Source organism: Eriocheir sinensis, chromosome 12 (genome assembly GCF_024679095.1).
Source record: "Eriocheir sinensis breed Jianghai 21 chromosome 12, ASM2467909v1, whole genome shotgun sequence".
Lineage (NCBI taxonomy): Eukaryota > Metazoa > Arthropoda > Malacostraca > Decapoda > Varunidae > Eriocheir > Eriocheir sinensis.
This window is the reverse complement of record NC_066520.1, coordinates 6,037,762-6,060,259: the sequence shown is the minus strand read 5'-3', so window position 1 is coordinate 6,060,259 and position 22,498 is coordinate 6,037,762. Positions and strand designations below refer to the sequence as shown.

The following is a 22,498-nucleotide window of genomic DNA, read 5'->3' as shown; positions in this document are numbered from 1 at the left end:
AGGAGATGCCCACTACAGTCACCCCCTACGCTATCGCCCCCCAGGACCGTCTCCAGCAAGTACACCATCAGGTGAGGGCTAACCTGAAGGTGTCGGGCGAGACGATGAAAGACCGGTACGATCGGCGGGCCAAGTCACCACCTTTCAAGGAGGGGGACAAAGTGTGGTTGCACAACCCTCGGAGGAAGAAAGGGTTGTCTCCCAAGCTCCAGAGTCCCTGGGAGGGGCCCTACGACGTGGAACGGGTCCTTTCTGACGTCACATTCCGCATACGACAGGGGCCTCACAGGCGTGCCATGGTGGTGCACGCGGACCGGCTCTGGCGGTACCACGGTCCCGGGGACTTCTCCTGGGAGGAGGAAGCTTCGCTGGCGGGCAGCGAGGAGGAGGAGGAAGCGGACCTGGGGCTGGGGGTCGAGGACCCCCTGGTGACGGAGGATGAGGAGGACCTGGACCCGAGGGAACCGGAGCCCATGGTGTTGGAGAAGGACGCGGGCGAGGAGGTGTGTCCCCTGGACGGAGCATCTGCAGGAGGTAATCTTGGGCCGGAGGTAAGGAGGCCCAGGAGGGAGCGGCGTCTCCCCGGTTAGATGGATGACTTTGTTTGTGACTGAGCACATGTTTAGTTGAGTTTACTTTATTTGGGCGGGATGTGTGTTTTCTTTTTTTGGGGAGCGAGGACGCTCCATCTTTTCACAAGAGGGGGTGATGTTACGGCTGCCTGAGGTTCCCGCCAGGAAGTGACGTCACCGAGCGGGAAGTCCTGTGATTGGGGCGCGCACGAGGGCCTTGGGGGACGCCGGCAGGCAGAGGCAGTTGGATTCGAACCTCGGTCGGGACCTGAGGCTCGTAGCGTGGCGGCGCACGGACCCCCTTGGAGAAAGTGCCTGGCATTGGCGGTGTTTGGGTTTGTGGACTTTATTAGAGGGTTTCGACGGTCAACAAGTGGCCGGACCCCGGTGGAACAGTGTGGGAACTGTGACAAAGGAAATAAACCACGTTAAACCGGCGGATTGTGTTTCTCTGAGCCCGCCGAAGTGGAAGGGGTTTGCTTTCTCCACAGTAAAGTGCACTGGTGGCCAGAGGCTGGATTTCACGCACGCTGTCGCTCTCGGAGGGAACACAGGGTGGCACACACGCCTGGGAGTCGCACCTCAGGGGACCAAGGACCCGGAAGTAACGTGAGTAGCCCATCCAGACGTTGGACGCCAGCCACAAGGAGCGGTGAGTCTCCTGGGGACGCTGACGGGGTTTTCGGGCGCCTGGGTGAGGTTACAGGAAGGTTACAATATCAACAGAGAGTATCTCAAGTTATTGTTAATGTGTTAGGGGAGCACTCTATGATGCTGGACATTAAGAGAAAGAGATAAAGAAGAGGCTCGGTCACAAGTTCGTTTTCTATACCAGGGATGGTGTGAAAATGCTCAATTAATTGCATTACTGAAGATTGTATGAACAAACTCAGATTCTGGTCACATAAAGCTATCTTGTGATGCATGTGGCCTTTAATGGCAGGTCACGAAGCCATAAGAAGAAGAATATCTTCCAGTGCATGACTGTGAGCACGAGCTGAGCTATAATAAATTAATTTCGCAGGTCCTATAATAAAATTATGTGCGACATACGCACGAGTTTATTAAATTACTGAAGATTGTATGAACAAACTCAGATACCACGGTCACAGCTATCTTGTGATGCATGTGGCCTGTAATGGCAGGTCAGGAAGCCACAAGAAGAAGAATATCTATCAGTGCATGACTGTGAGCACGAGCTGAGCTATAATAATTTCGCAGGTTCTATACGTGCGAAATACGCACGAGTTGATTAATTATTATAATACTGAAGATTGTATGAACAAACTTGCTTATTCCGTGATTACCTAAGGCTATCTTTTGATGAATGTGTGGCCTGCAATGGCAGGTCAGGAAGCCACATAAGAAAAAATACCTATCAGTGCATTGACGATCATAATTTAGAGACTCATTATGATATATCTTGCTTGAGGAGGCTTTTATTTATATCTCACAAACTTTATTATTACCCTACACGCTTACTGTTGCTTTATAAACCTAAAGAGAACAGTGTGAGTATGAACTGGGCTATTTATAATCATTTCGCAGGTTGATAATTATTTCGCACGTCTACGTGCGAAATACTCACGAGTTCTAGCCGCGCATGCGCAGATACCGATGTTACTAATTATTTGTCGGTCAAGTTATTTCGCACAACACCGGCGTCGGCTGGATGGTTTGGCGGCGTCGACGTCACACTGGCTATTACTACTCTTCATTGTCTTCACGGCACCACTGTGTGGGTGTGGGTGTTAGTGTCCATCTCTTACTGTGTGGGTGGGTGTGTTAGTGTCCATCTCTTGCTGTGTGGGTGGGTGTGTTAGTGGCCATCTATTACTGTGTGGGTGGGTGTGTTAGTGTCCATCTCTTACTGTGTGGGTGGGTGTGTTAGTGTCCATCTCTTACTGTGTGGGTGTGGGTGTCAGTGTCCATTTATTACTGTGTGGGTGTGGGTGTGTCCATCTATTACTGTGTGGGTGTGGGTGTTAGTGTCCATCTCTTACTGTGTGGGTGTGAGTGTTAGTGTATCTATTACTGTGTGGGTGTGGGTGTTAGTGTCCATCTATTACTGTGTGAGCGTGGGTGTTAGTGTATCTATTACTGTGTGGGTGTGGGTGTTAGTGTCCATCTCTTACTGTGTGGGTGGGTGTGTTAGTGTCCATCTATTACTGTGTGGGTGTGGGTGTTAGTGTCCATCTCTTACTGTGTGGGTGGGTGTGTTACTGTCCATCTATTACTGTGTGGGTGGGTGTGTTAGTGTCCATCTATTACTGTGTGGGTGTGGGTGTTAGTGTCCATCTATTACTGTGTGGATGGGTGTGTTAGTGGCCCATCTATTAATTACTGTGTGGGTGTGGGTGTTAGTGTATCTATTACTGTGTGGGTGGGTGTGTTAGTGTCCATCTATTACTGTGTGAGTGTGGGTGTTAGTGTCCATCTATTACTGTGTGGGTGGGTGTGTTAGTGGCCCATCTATTAATTACTGTGTGGGTGTGGGTATTAGTGTCCATCTATTACTGTGTGGGTGTGGGTGTTAGTGTATCTATTACTGTGTGGGTGGGTGTTAGTGGCCATCTATTACTGTGTGTGTTAGTGTCCATCTATTACTGTGTGTTTTAGTGGCCCATCTATTACTGTTACTGAGAGGTGCTACACTGCCACTCGCGGTAGGTAGACAGGGGCTGCCAAGTATAGGTCAGTGGGCTTTTTGCGAACCCCTTACGTTCTTATGTTCTTACTAAACACCGCCCGGGGATGCCCGGGGTTAAATTAGTCATATATTCATTGTTCTTATCATCAAATATATCTTGAAGTTTGATAATAAATGTATATACTGTTGTGCTGGAAGCTTCCCCCGGCGTCTATGGGCCTCTAGAAGGCTCCGGGTGGAGCGAGCAGGGGGGCGGGGAGCAAGGCCCCGTCCGCGCCCCGCGGGGCTAGCGGCCAGGCGCCAGGCGGGAAGTGTTGCCAACTCGCACATATTTTTGCTACATGTTCTTGTATGATCTAAAATATACTGTAACGTTCTAGACTGTACTGTTCTGGATATATATAGGAGAAGAGGGCGAGAGGAGACAGTCCCAGTCATAGCAAGCTAGTGGCCAGTGAAGAGTCAAGAGTGAAGTGTACTACTAAGGAAGAATATTAAACTACAGAAGTTGTGCAAAGTGTTTACATATCTCCCTCCCACGGAGTCTTGTGACGGCGACACGGAACCCAAGTAATACATCCGGCATAACAATACTGTATGTCCATCATCATTTGGCAGCCTAATGGATAGTTATATAACGAAGCCTAGCCTCACTCTCCAGATTATTTGCATATTCACTTAGATTGTGTCATGAAGACGGGAGGCACGGGCTACTCATCATCAGGGGGCAGGGGCTCAGCTGATCGTTCTTGCCTCCCAAAATGGCTGACAGTTGTTTTCCTAAAACAAAAGCGAAGCGGTGTGACGTCAGTGCAACCCCTCTATAGGGCAGCGGCGAGTCTAAGTAAACAAATACCGAGGCGAATGAAACGGTGCAGCTTGTGTTCGGAGGCGATTTTGACCCTATGCATATTTTTACCTCGGGACGTACCACACACCATCAGAAGCAGAAACGCATGCAGATTTAGGATCTGGGCTTAAAAAGTGATGCGACGAAAACCAGCTGAATATTAAGGAGTTGAAGGGAAATAAGTGCAAGAAATGTGTACTCCATAATTCACTTAACTCTGATTTTCGTATGGGTAATTTTACATTATTGTTACAATTTTATGCTAATGTGATGCAGAATTTTCTCAGGAAGATGTTGGTGGTATCAGGTTTTCGTAAAAATAAATGTTGGGGTCAGGAAACAGGGTGGGAGTGAGGTGTGTGAAGCCGTTGGTTTATGAGCAACTGGGCACACCCGCGGCCCCAGGCAGGCTTCACTTAGAGGGCCTTGGCGAGCTGTCAATTTTTGTTTTCTATGACTTTTTAACATATCTACATGAACACATCGTATGGCAGTCTTTTCCTAACATCAGAATAAATTATTCATATATTTCTCCAATTTCGTTTCACGTTTTTACTCTGCAATGAATTCCCGCTTCAATTCCACCCCTATTCCTTTCCGTCTCTTACGCGATTTCCTATAAATGATCAAGCGTCAGCTACGTGCTTCATCCCATCATACGGTCAACGTAACCTGTGGGAAGGAGGGTCATATACTCGTACAACTTTCAATGGGTGTATAATTGCCAAACAAACCTCACACAGCACTTAAGCAACATTCAGTTACGCTGGAGCAGGAATTAAGGTCGCGTGCAGAAAACACCCTACCATACTTAGCATATACTTTCGAGTTATCCGCCATTATAGACAAGTCGTATGTGTGCAACGCTTCATATGGCATGTATACCGAGAGAGAGAGAGAGAGAGAGAGAGAGAGAGAGAGAGAGAGAGAGAGAGAGAGGGGGGAGGGGGAGGGGGGAGAAAGAGGGCGGTGGGAGAGAGTGCGGGGGAGAAGGAGGAGGGAGGGAAAGGGAGGGATGGGAGTAGGGGAAGCCAGGGGTGGAGGTAGGTGGTGGATACACGTCACAAATACGTCACGCCTCACCTGTTCTAATGTGTAAGTGGCTCACGCAGGTTTTGCCATCACAGTCAAGAGTAAACGCCGTAATTAACCGCATCTGGCAATGCACAATAACGTCAAAAATTAGCGGAGTGTGTGAAGCAATCTGTGCCAAAGTCCCATGAGGATCCGAGTCTTCGTTTGAAAGAAATTTGCGAAAAACGGTATGTCATAGGGTCTGATATGGATATATACGTAGTGGCCTGCCCTTCCCTGCCGCTGCCCCACTGCCATGCGGATGCCTTTCTCGGCGCATTGAAGTTGTTCCATGAGTGATGGATGATCTGTTTGGACAAATAGATGGATACGTCGAAATTAAGAGAGAGAGAGAGAGAGAGAGAGAGTGAGAGAGAGAGAGAGAGAGAGAGAGAGAGAGAGAGAGAGAGAGAGGGGGGGGGGGGGTAGTAAAAGTGTTTATTATATAGGTAGTGAAAACTTGAATTTGGATGCCATCAACATGTGTGCTGCACGACGGAGGGGGAGAGGTGGTGGCCTGTGGGTAGCTATGTGTAGGTAGACACCCCGAGCAATATATGAATATCTAGACTTGTAAGTGGATACGTAGTGAATATTCTTATAGTCAGACAATTTGACAAAATGATCGGCACCCCCCACCCCCCCCCCAAAAAAAAAAAAAAAACAAGCAACACGATGAAGCCCACGATTCGCAGCAGTACCGCACCTCCCAAAAAAGAGACCTTACCAAACTTCATTAGCGCACTGATTCTCTGTGACAACAAAGCGATGGTGGTATAGTGGTGAGCATAGCTGCCTTCCAAGCAGTTGACCCGGGTTCGATTCCCGGCCATCGCAGTCGTTACGCATACATATATTCGTACTCTCTCCCCTCTCCAATCTCCACTTATCTTTATACTGGTGCACGCATGAACGATGTATTGCTTGTAGTGAGGTGTAGTGTAGTGAAGGCAATGTGTTGCATTGTGTTGACAGCGGAAGTGTTGTAGTTACATTTTACGGCTTATTCCTGCCATGTACAGTGACATGTCAGACACACATTTACAGACAGACTCCGGCGGCGTCAGCCCTTGCGTCTGCACGACGAGCAACACGCCCAAACTGGAGGGCCTCATTACCTTGTCACTGGTCATAAATCTCCCCCATGCCTCTCTTTAGCACTTAGGGCCAAGGCACCCTATGAGCACCTTTCCCGCCACCAAGGTAGCAAGTTCATGAAGCCATGGCGTAATGTGCCGTCATCAGATAGAGGCTCATATTCCCTCTACATAGGGCACAAAATTAATCTTGAAACAATCAATCAAGCAGGTCATATTTATGGTGTTAGGCACATGAGGGATAGTCATCGCAGCCCCAGCCCCAACCCTGGCTGCCCTTCCCTGCCGCTGCCCCACTGCCATGCGGATGCCTTTCTCGGCGCATTGAAGTTGTTCCGTGAGTGATGGATGGACGATCTGGTTGGACAAATAGATGGATCCGTCGAAATTAAGAGAGAGAGAGAGAGAGAGAGAGAGAGAGAGAGAGAGAGAGAGAGAGAGAGAGAGAGAGATTTACATAGATTTACATAGAAAATCAGACCACACAGACCCCATGGTCCAGACTTGGTGGTCTGTCCTTAAACCTAAGTGATTTTACATTAATCAGAAGACTCCAAAACGTTGCATTTCTACTCTAGTTGATATTAAGTTGAAGGAAGTGACGGTCGAGCTTATTTTTGAAGGAGTCAATCGTGTTACACTGGACCACTGACGGTGGAAGCTTATTCCATTCTCGCACTACAACGTTGGTGAAGAAAAATTTGGTGCAGTCTGAATTTACTTGTCTACATCTGAGTTTTACGCCATTGTTCCTCGTGCGCAAAGTGTCATCGATCATAAACAATGTTGATCTGTCTACATTCGTGAAACCATTAAGTATTTTAAAACATTCGATCAGTTTTCCTCGGAGGCGACGTTTCTCAAGAGAGAACATGTTAAGGGTAGAAAGCCTTTCTTCGTAGGATTTGTTGCGCAAGGAAGGGATCATTTTCGTTGCCCGACGCTGAACACCTTCTAATTTAGCAATATCCTTTGCATGGTGGGGAGACCAAAACTGTACCGCATATTCCAAGTGGGGTCTGACTAAACTGTTGTAGAGCAGAGTATTACATCTTTATTCTTGAATACAAAGTTTCTTTTAATGAAGCCCAACATTCTGTTCGCTTTATTTGCTGCATCGATGCATTGCTGTGAGAATTTGAGGTTTGACGCGATTTTGACCCCCAAGTCTTTGACGCATTGAACGCTTTTGAGTTTAACGCCGCGCATTTCGTAATCGAACTTCTTATTCCTCGTTCCAACTTGAAGGACCTGGCACTTGTCTACGTTAAAGGGCATCTCCCATCTATCCGACCAAGCTGAAATTTTGTGCAAATCCTCTTGGAGGCTTTGCCTGTCTTCGTCAGTGAGAACCGAGTTGCCAATCTTTGTGTCGTCTGCAAATTTACTAATGCGGTTATTGAGTCCAACATCCACGTCGTTGATGTAAATAATGAAGAGCACTGGGCCAAGGACCGAGCCCTGACGGACGCCACTAGTGACAGGCGCCCACTCTGAGTTAAATCCGTCGATCACTACTCTTTGTTGTCTGTTGCTCAACCAATTCGCGATCCATTGGTTTACTTGACCGTCAATACCTATTTGCTTTAATTTGTAAAGTAATTTATGATGCGGGACTTTATCAAACGCTTTCTGGAAATCAAGATAGACTACGTCCAGTGATTTGGTTACGTCATAAACAGTGAAGAGGTCGTTATAAAAGGTTAATAGGTTTGATAGGCAGGATCTTTTGTTTCGGAAGCCATGTTGTGAGTCCCCAATCAATGAGTGGCTTTCAAGGTAATTCACAATTTTGTCTCTAATTATGCCCTCAAGTAGCTTACCTACAACCGAAGTTAGACTAATGGGCCTGTAATTACCTGGTACTTTTTTGTCTCCTTTCTTGAAAATCGGTGTCACGTTAGCCTTTTTCCAATCTGAAGGGACGATGCCTTGTCGCAAGGACATATTGAATACGGTTGTGAGGGAGGAGAGTATTTCGCTCTTTGTTTCTTTCAGTAGAGTTGGATATACTTTGTCAGGTCCAGGACTTTTATTTGTTTTAAGTGAATGGAGAGAGGGGGGGGTAGTAAAAGTGTTTATTATATAGGTAGTGAAAACTTGAACTTGGATGCCATCAACATGTGTGCTGCACGACGGAGGGGTAGAGGTGGTGGCTTGTGGGTAGCTATGTGTAGGTAGACACCCCGAGCAATATATGAATATCTAGACTTGTAAGTGGATACGTGGTGAATATTCTTATAGTCAGACAATTTGACAAAATGATAGGCACCCCCCTCAAAAAAAAAAAAAAAAAAAAAAAAAAAAAAACAAGCAACACGATGAAGCCCACGATTCGCAGCAGTACCGCACCTCCCAAAAAAGAGACCTTACCAAGTAACACGATGAAACCCAAACTTTATTAGCGCACTGATTCTCTGTGACAACAAGGCGATGGTGGTATAGTGGTGAGCATAGCTGCCTTCCAAGCAGTTGACCCGGGTTCGATTCCCGGCCATCGCAGTCGTTACGCATACTTTTATTCGTACTCTCTCCCCTCTCCAATCTCCACTTATCTTTATACTGGTGCACGCATGAACGATGTATTGCTTGTAGTGAGGTGTAGTGTAGTGAAGGCAATGTGTTGCATTGTGTTGACAGCGGAAGTGTTGTAGTTACATTTTACGGCTTATTCCTGCCATGTACAGTGACATGTCAGACACACATTTACAGACAGACTCCGGCGGCGTCAGCCCTTGCGTCTGCACGACGAGCAACACGCCCAAACTGGAGGGCCTCATTACCTTGTCACTGGTCATAAATCTCCCCCATGCCTCTCTTTAGCACTTAGGGCCAAGGCACCCTATGAGCACCTTTCCCGCCACCAAGGTAGCAAGTTCATGAAGCCATGGCGTAATGTGCCGTCATCAGATAGAGGCTCATATTCCCTCTACATAGGGCACAAAATTAATCTTGAAACAATCAATCAAGCAGGTCATATTTATGGTGTTAGGCACATGAGGGATAGTCATCGCAGCCCCAGCCCCAACCCTGGCTGCCCTTCCCTGCCGCTGTCCCACTGCCATGCGGATGCCTTTCTCGGCGCATTGAAGTTGTTCCATAGATTTACATAGATTTACATAGAAAATCAGACCACACAGACCCCATGGTCCAGACTTGGTGGTCTGTCCTTAAACCTAAGTGATTTTACATTAATCAGAAGACTCCAAAACGTTGCATTTCTACTCTAGTTGATATTAAGTTGAAGGAAGTGACGGTCGAGCTTATTTTTGAAGGAGTCAATCGTGTTACACTGGACCACTGATGGTGGAAGCTTATTCCATTCTCGCACTACAACGTTGGTGAAGAAAAATTTGGTGCAGTCTGAATTTACTTGTCTACATCTGAGTTTTACGCCATTGTTCCTCGTGCGCAAAGTGTCATCGATCATAAACAATGTTGATCTGTCTACATTCGTGAAACCATTAAGTATTTTAAAACATTCGATCAGTTTTCCTCGGAGGCGACGTTTCTCAAGAGAACATGTTAAGGGTAGAAAGCCTTTCTTCGTAGGATTTGTTGCGCAAGGAAGGGATCATTTTCGTTGCCCGACGCTGAACACCTTCTAATTTAGCAATATCCTTTGCATGGTGGGGAGACCAAAACTGTACCGCATATTCCAAGTGGGGTCTGACTAAACTGTTGTAGAGCGGGAGTATTACATCTTTATTCTTGAATACAAAGTTTCTTTTAATGAAGCCCAACATTCTGTTCGCTTTATTTGCTGCATCGATGCATTGCTGTGAGAATTTGAGGTTTGACGCGATTTTGACCCCCAAGTCTTTGACGCATTGAACGCTTTTGAGTTTAACGCCGCGCATTTCATATTCAAACTTCTTATTCCTCGTTCCAACTTGAAGGACCTGGCACTTGTCTACGTTAAAGGGCATCTCCCATCTATCCGACCAAGCTGAAATTTTGTGCAAATCCTCCGTGAGTGATGGATGGACGATCTGGTTGGACAAATAGATGGATCCGTCGAAATTAAGAGAGAGAGAGAGAGAGAGAGAGAGAGAGAGAGAGAGAGAGGGGGGGGTAGTAAAAGTGTTTATTATATAGGTAGTGAAAACTTGAACTTGGATGCCATCAACATGTGTGCTGCACGACGGAGGGGTAGAGGTGGTGGCTTGTGGGTAGCTATGTGTAGGTAGACACCCCGAGCAATATATGAATATCTAGACTTGTAAGTGGATACGTAGTGAATATTCTTATAGTCAGACAATTTGACAAAATGATAGGCACCCCCCACCCCCCCCCCAAAAAAAAAAAAAAACAAGCAACACGATGAAGCCCACGATTCGCAGCAGTACCGCACCTCCCAAAAAAGAGACCTTACCAAGTAACACGATGAAACCCAAACTTCATTAGCGCACTGATTCTCTGTGACAACAAGGCGATGGTGGTATAGTGGTGAGCATAGCTGCCTTCCAAGCAGTTGACCCGGGTTCGATTCCCGGCCATCGCAGTCGTTACGCATACTTTTATTCGTACTCTCTCCCCTCTCCAATCTCCACTTATCTTTATACTGGTGCACGCATGAACGATGTATTGCTTGTAGTGAGGTGTAGTGTAGTGAAGGCAATGTGTTGCATTGTGTTGACAGCGGAAGTGTTGTAGTTACATTTTACGGCTTATTCCTGCCATGTACAGTGACATGTCAGACACATTTACAGACAGACTCCGGCGGCGTCAGCCCTTGCGTCTGCACGACGAGCAACACGCCCAAACTGGAGGGCCTCATTACCTTGTCACTGGTCATAAATCTCCCCCATGCCTCTCTTTAGCACTTAGGGCCAAGGCACCCTATGAGCACCTTTCCCGCCACCAAGGTAGCAAGTTCATGAAGCCATGGCGTAATGTGCCGTCATCAGATAGAGGCTCATATTCCCTCTACATAGGGCACAAAATTAATCTTGAAACAATCAATCAAGCAGGTCATATTTATGGTGTTAGGCACATGAGGGATAGTCATCGCAGCCCCAGCCCCAACCCTGGCTGCCCTTCCCTGCCGCTGCCCCACTGCCATGCGGATGCCTTTCTCGGCGCATTGAAGTTGTTCCGTGAGTGATGGATGGACGATCTGGTTGGACAAATAGATGGATCCGTCGAAATTAAGAGAGAGAGAGAGAGAGAGAGAGAGTGAGAGAGAGAGAGAGAGAGAGAGAGAGAGAGAGAGAGAGAGGGGGGGGGTAGTAAAAGTGTTTATTATATAGGTAGTGAAAACTTGAACTTGGATGCCATCAACATGTGTGCTGCACGACGGAGGGGTAGAGGTGGTGGCTTGTGGGTAGCTATGTGTAGGTAGACACCCCGAGCAATATATGAATATCTAGACTTGTAAGTGGATACGTGGTGAATATTCTTATAGTCAGACAATTTGACAAAATGATAGGCACCCCCCTCAAAAAAAAACAAAAAAAAAACAAGCAACACGAGGAAGCCCACGATTCACAGCAGTACCGCACCTCCCCCAAAAAAAAGAGACCTTACCAAGCAACACGATGAAACCCAAATTTCATTAGCGTACTGATTCTCTGTGACAACAAGGCGATGGTGGTATAGTGGTGAGCATAGCTGCCTTCCAAGCAGTTGACCCGGGTTCGATTCCCGGCCATCGCAGGTGTAACTTTTTTATTGCCTACTCAGGCTTTTATCTTAGAAAGCGCGTGGAGCAGAGATTTCCATAGTGTCTGCTGGTAAGTAACGTAAAGCCAGGGGACTTTATTCCGCGTGCTCTAGTTAAATTTGTTGTATCAAAACATGATAGTGGAGAGAGGTAGCAACGGGAGAAAGCTGGTAAAGGAAGGTAAAGGTGTGCAGGAGGGGGGGGGGGTGAGGGGACGAATAAGAGTAAAAAAAGCGAGAGGTGAAAGCACTGGAGCATGACTTGGTGGCGTGACACTGCAAAAATTATCCTCCTGCAAGACTGGAAATGTCTCAATCGCTTTTCTTATTTATACATTTATTCATATATTTCTATAGTTATATATTTAGTTATTAATTCATTCATTCATTCAGCGCACATAATCTAAACATGGGATGTGTTGTGCCGTCTCCTTGCGTGCTGTTGTTCGCCTCCTTTCAATACCATGGCCGTTCTTTACATCGTTAATTGTCTCAGTAGTGTTAGACTATTAAATATTTATCTCGTGGGAGCTATACTTCCTATAAGCATTAATTATTCAAGTAGGGATGGGAAATTATCTCTCCTTCCTGTATTTGCCCTCGCCTAGAAATCCTCTTTTTTTATTTTCTTCGCTTACGGTGTGAATGTAATAGAATGTTACTGTGTTTCAAAATTGAATAATTATTGCTTAAGATGCGGAAGATTAGTAAGTACATATTGAGGAAGGGGAAGAGGGAACCCGAAACAAACTGAAGCTTATCATCTGTAACGCGGTAAATCCTCTCAGTGTGTGTGTGTGTGTGTGTGTGTGTATGTGTGCAATATAAGAGAGAGAGAGAGAGAGAGAGAGAGAGAGAGAGAGAGAGAGATCAGACTTCGGTTGCCTGCGGTTTATAATATACTTTCACCGTATTCTTTCACGCGATGGTGGTATAGTGGTGAGCATAGCTGCCTTCCAAGCAGTTGACCCGGGTTCGATTCCCGGCCATCGCACAGTACTGAAGTGTTTTGTTGTTACACTCCGTTTCACCTCGTCATTACCTTCAAGTACTTCTCTACACTCGGGTGCTGCACGGTGTCAGCTTCGACGATAGACAAACTTCGTGTCGTTTGAGTTGATGAAAACTTATTATGAGGCTTCATTCATTACCGAACTGGGGCATTGATTACTTTTATCATATTCCGACGTCTTTATTTCATCCTGTCAGACAAAAACAACAGCAACTATTATCTGTTGTTTCAAGTGCTTGACGTGGCGCGGTGCGACGTGTAACCTACCTGCGTGGGAAGATCGACACCTGCATGATACACAGATGTAGTACGTACGTACATACGTACGTACATATGTAATGCCCCGGGATCTGAGGGGGTTACTCTTAACTCTTTTTACTGAATTAGACTGAATTTTTAATAAAACATTGACTGATTAAGTTGACGAGAATAAATTAACCCGTGTGTTTGAGTGTGACTGATATGCCTCCTGACGAACATTTGGCGTATTGCTGACCAAGGACTCCTTGTTGCTACCTCACCCGACGAGGCTCTGAGGCAGACATTAAATAGACAGGATAACCCGTGTCAGAGCCTCGTCAACACCAGGGTTAAGAGAGTAGGCTACTACGTCTGTCATAATTACCCTTCCTGTCCTCCAGTTTTCTGCCTCGCTAGCGCCACGCTAGCTCTCGTCAGGAGTAAAACAGGGTCAACAGCCTCGTGTCAACAGTGCGTTTCAAAGCCACGTCAGGACCGCGTGCATACTCGTCAATATTCGTTACTACCTCGTCAGTTTCCGTTTTTGCCCAGTTGGGACTTCAACGTCACATTACTGGAGTGTCGACTTAGCTGAATGGTGGAGGGGAGTGCCTTTATGACCCTAGGAGGAGACTGTACTTGAACAGAGCCAAGAAGAGAGCCCTGATCGAAGAAAAGGCAAAGGCCATGGGCATGGACCGTAAGTAACCATCTTTTTTTTCATTACGAATGGTATTTACTGAGTTGCTTGCCTTGTGAATGTTTGTAAAGTTTTTCATTTCTCAACATCTTGTAGACAAAATTCATGAAGGTTGTACGTCTTTTCTTTTTTATAGCAAGTTGGAGAGATGGATGAAATCAGTCCGATCGAAAGTAAGGAGAGTCAAGAAAGTAAAATCTAGCCAGGCTGCAGTGGACTCGACAGAGAGAGTTCTTTGTGGATACATTTCTCGTGGCTTAAAAAATAAAAGGTTCATTTACAGGCAGCCAAGCAGACAGTCCACCAAGGTATGTTGAACATGCTAACATAGTAGTAATATCAACATTATTATGGTCTCTGGCAAGCACCAGGGACTTGTTGTTTTATCTCTTGCTGATCAGTTCATTCTTTATTCATTTCATTCTTTTCAGTTCAAGAGACCTGCCACACTCACACCCTTGGAGGACAGTGATTATGGAACTTTTGGTGCTGGAAGAGATGCTGTTTCAGATGCTGGTGGAGTTGTTGCTGTAGATACTGGAATAACCCTGCTTGATCAGCCAACCAGTGGCCAAGTAGTGGTGAAGTGCAAAGGAAACGGAACCACCAACAAGCGATAAGACTCCAGTGATGCCCTTCTTTTAAAGGTAAACATCTTTATTTTTTTGTTTGTATTGTTTGCACGGAAGTTTTAAACTTTTGAATTTTTAATCATCTGCAGGGACTGCAGTATAGCACCGGTTTCACAAGGGTCATACTGGCAGGGTTCTACCATAGTTCTACAGGGCCGCACTAAGGCCTTCGCCGTGCCCAGGGGGAATGAGGGTCGGACGCCTCCCCCAAATCTGTCAAAAGATCCACTTTCTTCTGAGAAAGTCAAAACGAAAAACTGGGACTTTAATTGTGTTGCATTTCTGAATTTCTATATATAAAATTTTGGTATTATATGGAGGATTTTTCTTCACACTCTTATTTCATTAATTGCATATACATAGCTGAATAAGCAGCAGGAAAATGCATCCAGATATGCCAATTTTTCAAAACCCCGAACCCCCAACTGATTTGGCTCGCTTCGCTCGCCATTCGCCCCTTTCCAAGTGTAGGAGAGACTACGTAAGTCTGTGGTCTGACACAAGTGTGCTCAGTTTCAGTGGGAGCAGTATGGCTGTGAAACATATACAAGAGAGAGCGTGTGCGAGTGTTTGAAAAGCGCGGCGAATAATGGGGCCAATAATGGCGTCCAAATCTTAGGTTGTCGGTACTCTCTCTATCAAGGGACTCTACATAGCATGTGCGGGGGAGGCAGAGGGCAGCGTTGTCAAATTGTCGTGGTCACCCTCTCGTATTTACCGATTTGCGACCCCAAAATTGTCTCCTGGGCCCTAATAACGAGAATTATATATAGTTATCGTTAAAATCATTAATTCCTGATCCTTTTCGGCAATAATTAAAGGTCAAAATCCGGAAAATACAACATGGTGAGTACGATAATCTGGCACTGGGGGCAGAGGGAGCGGGGTGAGGGGGGGGGGGGATCCTAGTCACTGATAAACAACGTACGAGATGACTGAGCCTTCTCCCTCTCCTCTCCCTCACTTCTTCTCCCAGCTCTCTCCCCGCTACCCTCAAGTCACGGAGGACGGCAAGGTAGACACTGTGCAGTTCCTAGAGGCGTCCACGGCCTTCATCAAGATATACGGTGAGCTGCAGACAGGGGAGTGAGGCGCCAACCTTGACTTCCTGCTACGTGGGACTCGATGGGGGGAGGGATTTTCTTTGCTTACACACGTGAATTTCAGAAAAACACACTGGGTTTGCTAAGGTTTATAGATTAGAACCAGTGTAGCCAAGGGGTCTGGAATCCGCGAGCATATAGGTTAGATAATTTTGACTGACTAATGGCTCTTGGTTAAAATTTCCTTTATTTACACACGTGATGTACAGGAACGCACATTGGACTTGTTATTAGGTCATTAGATTAGGACCGGTGTAGCCAAGGGGTCTAGAGTCCGTGGTCATAGCATACAAAGATAATTTTTGCCCAGTAATGGCTCTTGGTTAAAATTTCCTTTATGCACCGTGCTATACATGCAACATTTCCTACTCAACCACTTGCTCCTCTGTTGTCACAAATGTCTTCTACCTACCTTCAAACCTCCCAGAAAAAAACATCCTCGTCCTCTTCAATGGTAAAACAAGTGAAAATAGCCATGAAAAATGCCCGTATTATTTCAGATTTTCACCCATCTCACAGCAAAGAACATCTTGGTGCCCTATGATGTATTTTGTGTCCGTACAACACACTGCCATATTGTTTTTCCGTCACATATAGAAGGGGGGTCGATGGCAGTGAAGCCTCCCATTAGGTAGGTTACCTCAAGTTAGGTTTGAGTAGTTTAAATTACTTCGTTATGCAGCGTGTGGTGGCGGAAATATGCAGTGCAAGACGGGACATGGCGGCGGTGGTCCAGTATGCTGGCCGGTGTTGCGAGAAATACCTCCTCGCAGAAAAAAGTTGCTCTGTTGTTCACCTCACATGCGCACTGGGGGATTACACAGCAGCAGGAAAAACATTAATTTGCCTGGTCTTGTACTAGTTTGTCACTTATATAATTGTGATCTTTGTGAATGGTGAGTGAAATATAGAAACTAAGCAAGTTGAACCTCTGTGAGATATTTTGCAGAGGGTGCATAACAGGCATTGAAAAGTCTCATTTTATTAGTGATTCAATGATCTGCTACGAAAACAGCTAGCAGATTATTTCATAACATGCTGAAAACTACCAGAAAAAATAGATTCGTCCAACAGTGTCCCACTGATGACAGTCTGGAAATTTACTGAAAAGTGTTGGTATTTATTTCCTTTATTACCGTTTCCTTTTTTCGGGGTCATTCTTTCATTTGATAATATGAAGCTTTTCTGAGTGTTCTGAGTCATCATTTATTGTGCAAATGAATAGTAGCTGTAACACTGTAGTGACCCGCCTGATGTGGAAAGCCTCCCAAACTCATCCTGTGAAAGGGGTACCGTAAACCGGGGTGACTTCGGACAAAAAGTGGATAAAAAGTTGACAAGTTGATAACTCGTAGCCAGTTGCAACAAGCTAGATGATTTTAGTGTCAGAATTTGTCCATTGCCTTATAGTTTTCGAATAAGAATGTTGTTTTCTTGAGACACATTTCCGTTTTGAAAACAAGCACAATGTGTGTTTTTGAGATTTTGTGAAATTTACCCCCCTTGGAAAATTTCTTCTGGCAGGAATGATCTGTATTACACACAAGATCAAAACTAGAGAAAACAATCAGAAACATGCTTAACTAGAACAGTTAGAATGATTCAGGAGTGCTTAACATATCCTACACACCTGTAAATGTCACGAATGGAGACGTCAAAAAATGGCTCAATATGGGGTGACTTCGGACATCTAAATATAACTGCATATTGTGGGGTGACTTAGGCGGGGTTCCCACTATTCCATTTTCTCGGATCCGTTGACCGTCAGTGACGTCATCAACGGAGCCCGGGCCCCGCGCGGAGCCCGTCCAGAGATGAACTCAAGTTAACTTTTGGGTCCGTAACGGCGGTGGTGGTGCCAGTCCAGTGATGTTGAATATTCTACATATCATGAAAATATGAAATAGAAGTGCTTACCTACAAAATAACATATACAAGAATAAATTTCTAGTGAAATGCATCATGATAAAATCTGATAAATGAGATGTAAAATAGTGTGCACTTCAAAAAGCCCTAACACACTTGAATGTTGCCCTACCATTATAAAAACTTCTTGCGATGATTATGTAATCATTAAGCTACCCCCAAAAAACTTAAATTGTGCTCTACATCTTATAGTTTTTTTGTAATAACATTTTTTTATATATTATTGACCATTTTTTACTTCCCTGCTACTACTGACCTGAAATGTGGGAACTTCTTTCCCAAGATTTTTGCCAGTTTTTTTCCTGGTTCAACAGTGTCTGAAGTAACCCCCGGAATGTGCGAACAGGCTTAGATACATAAGCCCAATGAAATATAGCCACTGTCCGAAGTCCCCCCAGACATGGGGTGACTTCAGACACCCGTATTTTTTCACTTAGCACAAAAACTATTAAGTTTCGTGAAAATGTTGCACCATTTAATGATACCCCTTAACAATACACAGTAAATGCACATTCAGCATAGATCCTAGGTCTTGAAACAAAAATTTCATAAGCAAAAAACCTTGAAAACTGTCTGAAGTCACCCCGGTTTACGGTACCTCTTTGGCCAATTGGTTAAGGAATGGCTTTCCCATCTTGGTGGTCATGAGTTTGATCCACAATGCCAGAAAAAAAACTTTCCAGGTCTAGATTAACTTTTTGTGTGTTGTGTGACATGCAGAGATTGTGTGGATGTAGTATTTGGAACGTGAAATGCAGGGCAATAATATGATCATGTCAAATATTTACTCTAGGTAGGTAAGCCACAGGTTTATGCCACCCGCAGATGCATGGGTTCCCACATACAAAGTTCATGGCTATTTTCACTGTTATTTTGATCTCTACACTTTCATATGAGGCATATAGTTCCCTCTCGAGTTTCGCGCTATCTGAGTTTCGCGATCCTCGAGTTTAGCGCTTAGTCCTAAATTCTTACCATCACAACTTTCGCGCATTACTGCCACAAGTTTCGCGTTGCTTTGACATGTATGGGTCATGTCTACCTACCGTCGGCGTCATGCATGATGCCTTAAAAGGCGGTGTCCAACCATTGGGGCTATGGGCAACCGCGGTTGCCCGTAAGCCCAACCAGGAGCGAGTTGTTGGTTGTCCTTATAAATGGAAAACGGTTGTGAGTATGAGCTTGGGTACGTGGGTACCAAACGGCTGCATGTAAACAAACAGACGACGGCAGTGGCTGAGGAATGAGGAGCAGTGGAAGATGGCCCACCAAGAGATTCGTAAAATGAACTGGCAGAGCTGGTTTGTTTACTATTTGATTAACAAGATAGCCGTGTTGTGGAACCACAGTCCAGAAAACTTTTTATCAAGTCTATGAAAATTATAGATCTCCTGGTGTTGTTTTCCTTTTCTTTTTCTTTTGACCTGTAATGCATGGCAGCGACGGTGAAAAGTAATAGTGAAAAATTGCAAAAGGGCATAAAAAAGCAAAATCAGGGAAAGAAAAGTACAGAAAACACCTAAGTTCAGGGTGAAGTGTATAAGTGCGCACTGTTAAGTAACTAAGGGCTGCCTTCACTGTCACTTTGTTTGTTTTGATCGTTACCAATGGCGGCGATCGCCGCTTAGTATTTCACGTGAAACTGGCTGATGGGGTAGTGGTGGCTGCAGACGAAGTGAGAGATGTTGAGAGTGTGTGGTAAGTGCGGGGCTAGGCTAACCCCGCAACCGCCACCACTCCATCAGCCAGTTTCACATGGAAATACTATAGTGGCGATCGCTGCCATTGGTAACGATCAAAACTAACAAAATGACTGTGAAAGCAGCCCTAAGTGCATGTTGTGAAGTATAAAAGTGTAGAGAAGGAGGACCTAAGAAGCGATACAAAGCATTACAGGTCAAAAGAAGAAGGTCCACTACACTGGCCGAGAAATATCTCCCTGATGAAATTAGTCATTCTGCTGTCCACCATGCATGCTCGCTGTGAGAATACACAGCATTAACCCGTGGGCTTCGGCGATGGGAAAGCCGAGAAGTGGCCGAGAAACGGCACCATTACACTGCATTTTGAGACTAAGAAATGAGCATGGAACGTATATCAGAGTACTCCTCTCATAACCATAAAGCCGTTAAAAATATTTATTTAGACTCAAACTCCATTCTTTTTAGGTGGTGTTTGTTACAAAATAAATAGTCTCGTGACACATGGCATCTAGCTGAGAGTCGCTTGTTGTCTACTTTAGAGAACTTGACAAGTGAGTAATGTATGGATAGCTAATCCAGTCTGCCATGACCTTACAGCACCACCTATGACAAATAAGCCCACCTCAAGATCAATCACCCACCACAATGACCCAGGGCATGCAGGGTGGGCTGCTCTATGCCGCCACTGCCTACAATTAGCTTGAATTAGGCATTTTGAGCCGAGCCCCATACTGGGTCCACCGTTTCAGCGGACCAACTCACGAGAGCCCAAAAATGGGTCCGCCGACGCTGCCGGGTTAAAAGTATTAATTTGCCTGGTTTTGTTCTACTCTGTCTGCTTGTGATCTTTGTGAGCGGTGAGGGAAATATGGAAACAGTAAACAAGTTGAACCTCTCTGCGAGCTATTTTGCGGTGGCGGCAACGGTTTACGTTCAATAGGCATTGAAAAGTCAATCATGATATTAGTGAGTTCATGATTTTTAACAGAAAGAGTTAGCAGATTATTTCATAGCACACAGAAAACTACCAGAAAAATATAGGTTTGTCCAATTGTCCCATGGGCCACGGGTGACCGCGAGCGACCGCCCTTACTCTAGCAGACGACACCACGTGGATCACAAGCGTGTATTCAGAACTGCCAGCTAATTGTAAACCAGCCGCCTTTAACTGCGGCTTAAAAATGAACTGTTCTTACTTCCCATTTTCTGCCTGTTAACAAGGTACGTATTTTGAGATAACAAGGGGGTAAAGTCGAAAAAATTGTGATAACAAGGGAGTAAAGTCAGAAAAAGTCATTATTTTACACGGGGCGAAATCAATAAGCGCTTTTAAATGGATTTCAATACCTCGAGTTTCGTGATCTTCGAGTTTAGTGCCATACCTTCGGAATGAAGCAAGCGCGAAACTCGAGAGGGTACTGTATAGTGTATGGTATATATATATATATATATATATATATATATATATATATATATACATATATATATATATATATATATATATATATATATATATATATATATATATATATATATATATATATATATATATATATATATATATATATATATATATATATATATATATATATATATATATTTATATATTTACATATACAGTTAACCCTCTGGTATCCGGGTTAATAGAGCCACGGGGGCAGCTGGATATGGTGTAGGTTAAGGGGGCTGACTAAAGGGGGTCCTCCTGCCCATATGGTACGTCCAATAGCTTTGGACGTTCTGTGAATTTCATGAAATTCGGGTGAAGTATAGGGGAGACTCAAATACAGTGTAATTTTCTTTTTTTTTGTTTCACAGACTTTATTTTTCAGTTAATCACTGTGAAAAAAAAAAAAACCTTGAAACTTTGTTTACATATCTACATTTTGTATTTATAATATTGTGATATGTTGTTTTGTCTTCGAGCAAAAAAATTGCAATTTTTTTTTCACTTACAGTTTTCTCTACTGTGTCCCATTTTCTTTTTGTATTTTTGGAATTTCATAAATACAAAAAAATTGCCATTTAGTTGTAGTTTTAGTTGGTACCAAACAAAAGTTGGACAGACTTTTTCCTGATTTTGTGAAAATTTTTGAAGTGTAAAAATCCACTTTGAGAGATATTGGCTCCTAAAGATTTTTTTTCCATTCTATCCATGTTTTGCCATTTGTTTTTATCTGATTGGCATGAAATTTTCACATATGATTGTGTATACCTTGTTGACTTACTGGAGAATGCTAAGGCATCTGGTCCCCTTTTATAAAAAAGTATTACTCACTCACAGGTGAGGGTGTCAGAAGGCGCCACCTTCCTCATTGTAGAAGAGGTTACGGTCAAGGTATTCCTGCACGACTGTACTGGGCACTTCTGTCTCGCGATGAGTGTCTGTAGCTGGGAAAGCGACACGGTGATGAAAGTTTCGCTTGTATCAGAAGGAGGAGGGTTCAATTGAACACCTCTGTGCAGAATTTGTTGTTGGAGCTGCAGTGATGTTTCATGTGGCAATGATTCTGCAGCTGGTGGTGGTGGAGTAGGTGGTGATGAAGCAGGTGGTGGTGGAGAAGGGCGTGATGAGGTACTCGGTGTAGGGAGTGGCGAATCAGCTGGTGGTGGTGATGAGCGATGGGTGAGCGTTGCAGGATCACGACTTGCTTCATAAGCTCTGAAACTACTCCCTTCCTGGTCTTGGCCGCTCCATCTTGTTCAATAAGCCTTCTTCATGTTGATGGCTCTCTTACTACTCAACTTGCGTTTGTACGTCATTTCTAAAGACCTTTATTTGGCTGGAGTACAAACGAACAGGTTGCGTGCCCTTCCACGTTGTTGTCTGGGTAGGGACTGGCTCCACCACACTCCTCTCCTCAACTCGCACCCTCCCTGCGATCCAGCACAAGAGGAATGACAGATGACAAAATTTACGGAGAAAAAATATTCTAATGCAAAATTTCCGTACATACAAGCACTGAATGATACAGCGTGTGTTGGCGCACGAGTCAGGCCATGACGCAATAGCGCGGGCCATTTAAATATGGCTTCCAGGGGTGAGGGGCTTTAATTTTACGAAAACAAACCTCACCACGTGGCAATTTTGGCTATCCCGGCCATGCTGAGTGAAAAAAACATATCTGTCTGATTTTAAATATATTTGTAAAAAAATACCCTTAGTCGCCCCCCTTAAGTCTACGGACCCGAAAACCCAAATTTCGATCATGGCCTGCCACAAAGGCAACGACAGAGTACTGCATAGGTGCTTCTGTCCATACTTGTAATATGGT

General features: G+C 44.7%; 1 protein-coding gene and 5 non-coding genes across 6 annotated transcripts in view; all 6 read left to right on the top strand.

Moving 5' to 3' along the window:
* The first annotated feature begins 5,911 nt into the window (after window positions 1–5,911).
* Window positions 5,912–5,983, top strand: Trnag-ucc (transfer RNA glycine (anticodon UCC)). The gene has a single exon. It is a non-coding gene; the product is annotated as a tRNA-Gly (tRNA).
* Window positions 5,984–8,673: 2,690 nt separating this feature from the next.
* On the top strand, window positions 8,674–8,745 carry Trnag-ucc (transfer RNA glycine (anticodon UCC)). Its single transcript has one exon. It is a non-coding gene; the product is annotated as a tRNA-Gly (tRNA).
* A 1,930-nt stretch (window positions 8,746–10,675) lies between these two features.
* On the top strand, window positions 10,676–10,747 carry Trnag-ucc (transfer RNA glycine (anticodon UCC)). The gene has a single exon. It is a non-coding gene; the product is annotated as a tRNA-Gly (tRNA).
* A 1,082-nt stretch (window positions 10,748–11,829) lies between these two features.
* On the top strand, window positions 11,830–11,901 carry Trnag-ucc (transfer RNA glycine (anticodon UCC)). Its single transcript has one exon. It is a non-coding gene; the product is annotated as a tRNA-Gly (tRNA).
* A 928-nt stretch (window positions 11,902–12,829) lies between these two features.
* Trnag-ucc (transfer RNA glycine (anticodon UCC)) lies at window positions 12,830–12,901 on the top strand. The gene has a single exon. It is a non-coding gene; the product is annotated as a tRNA-Gly (tRNA).
* Window positions 12,902–15,390: 2,489 nt separating this feature from the next.
* The window catches only part of LOC126997331 (glycolipid transfer protein-like), a 36,556-nt gene continuing 29,448 nt past the window's right edge, over window positions 15,391–22,498 (top strand). Inside the window, exon 1 of the mRNA XM_050858359.1 lies at window positions 15,391–15,558. Coding sequence (XP_050714316.1) covers window positions 15,423–15,558 — 136 coding nt within the window. The 5' untranslated portion in view covers window positions 15,391–15,422. The remainder of the gene's footprint in view (window positions 15,559–22,498) is intronic.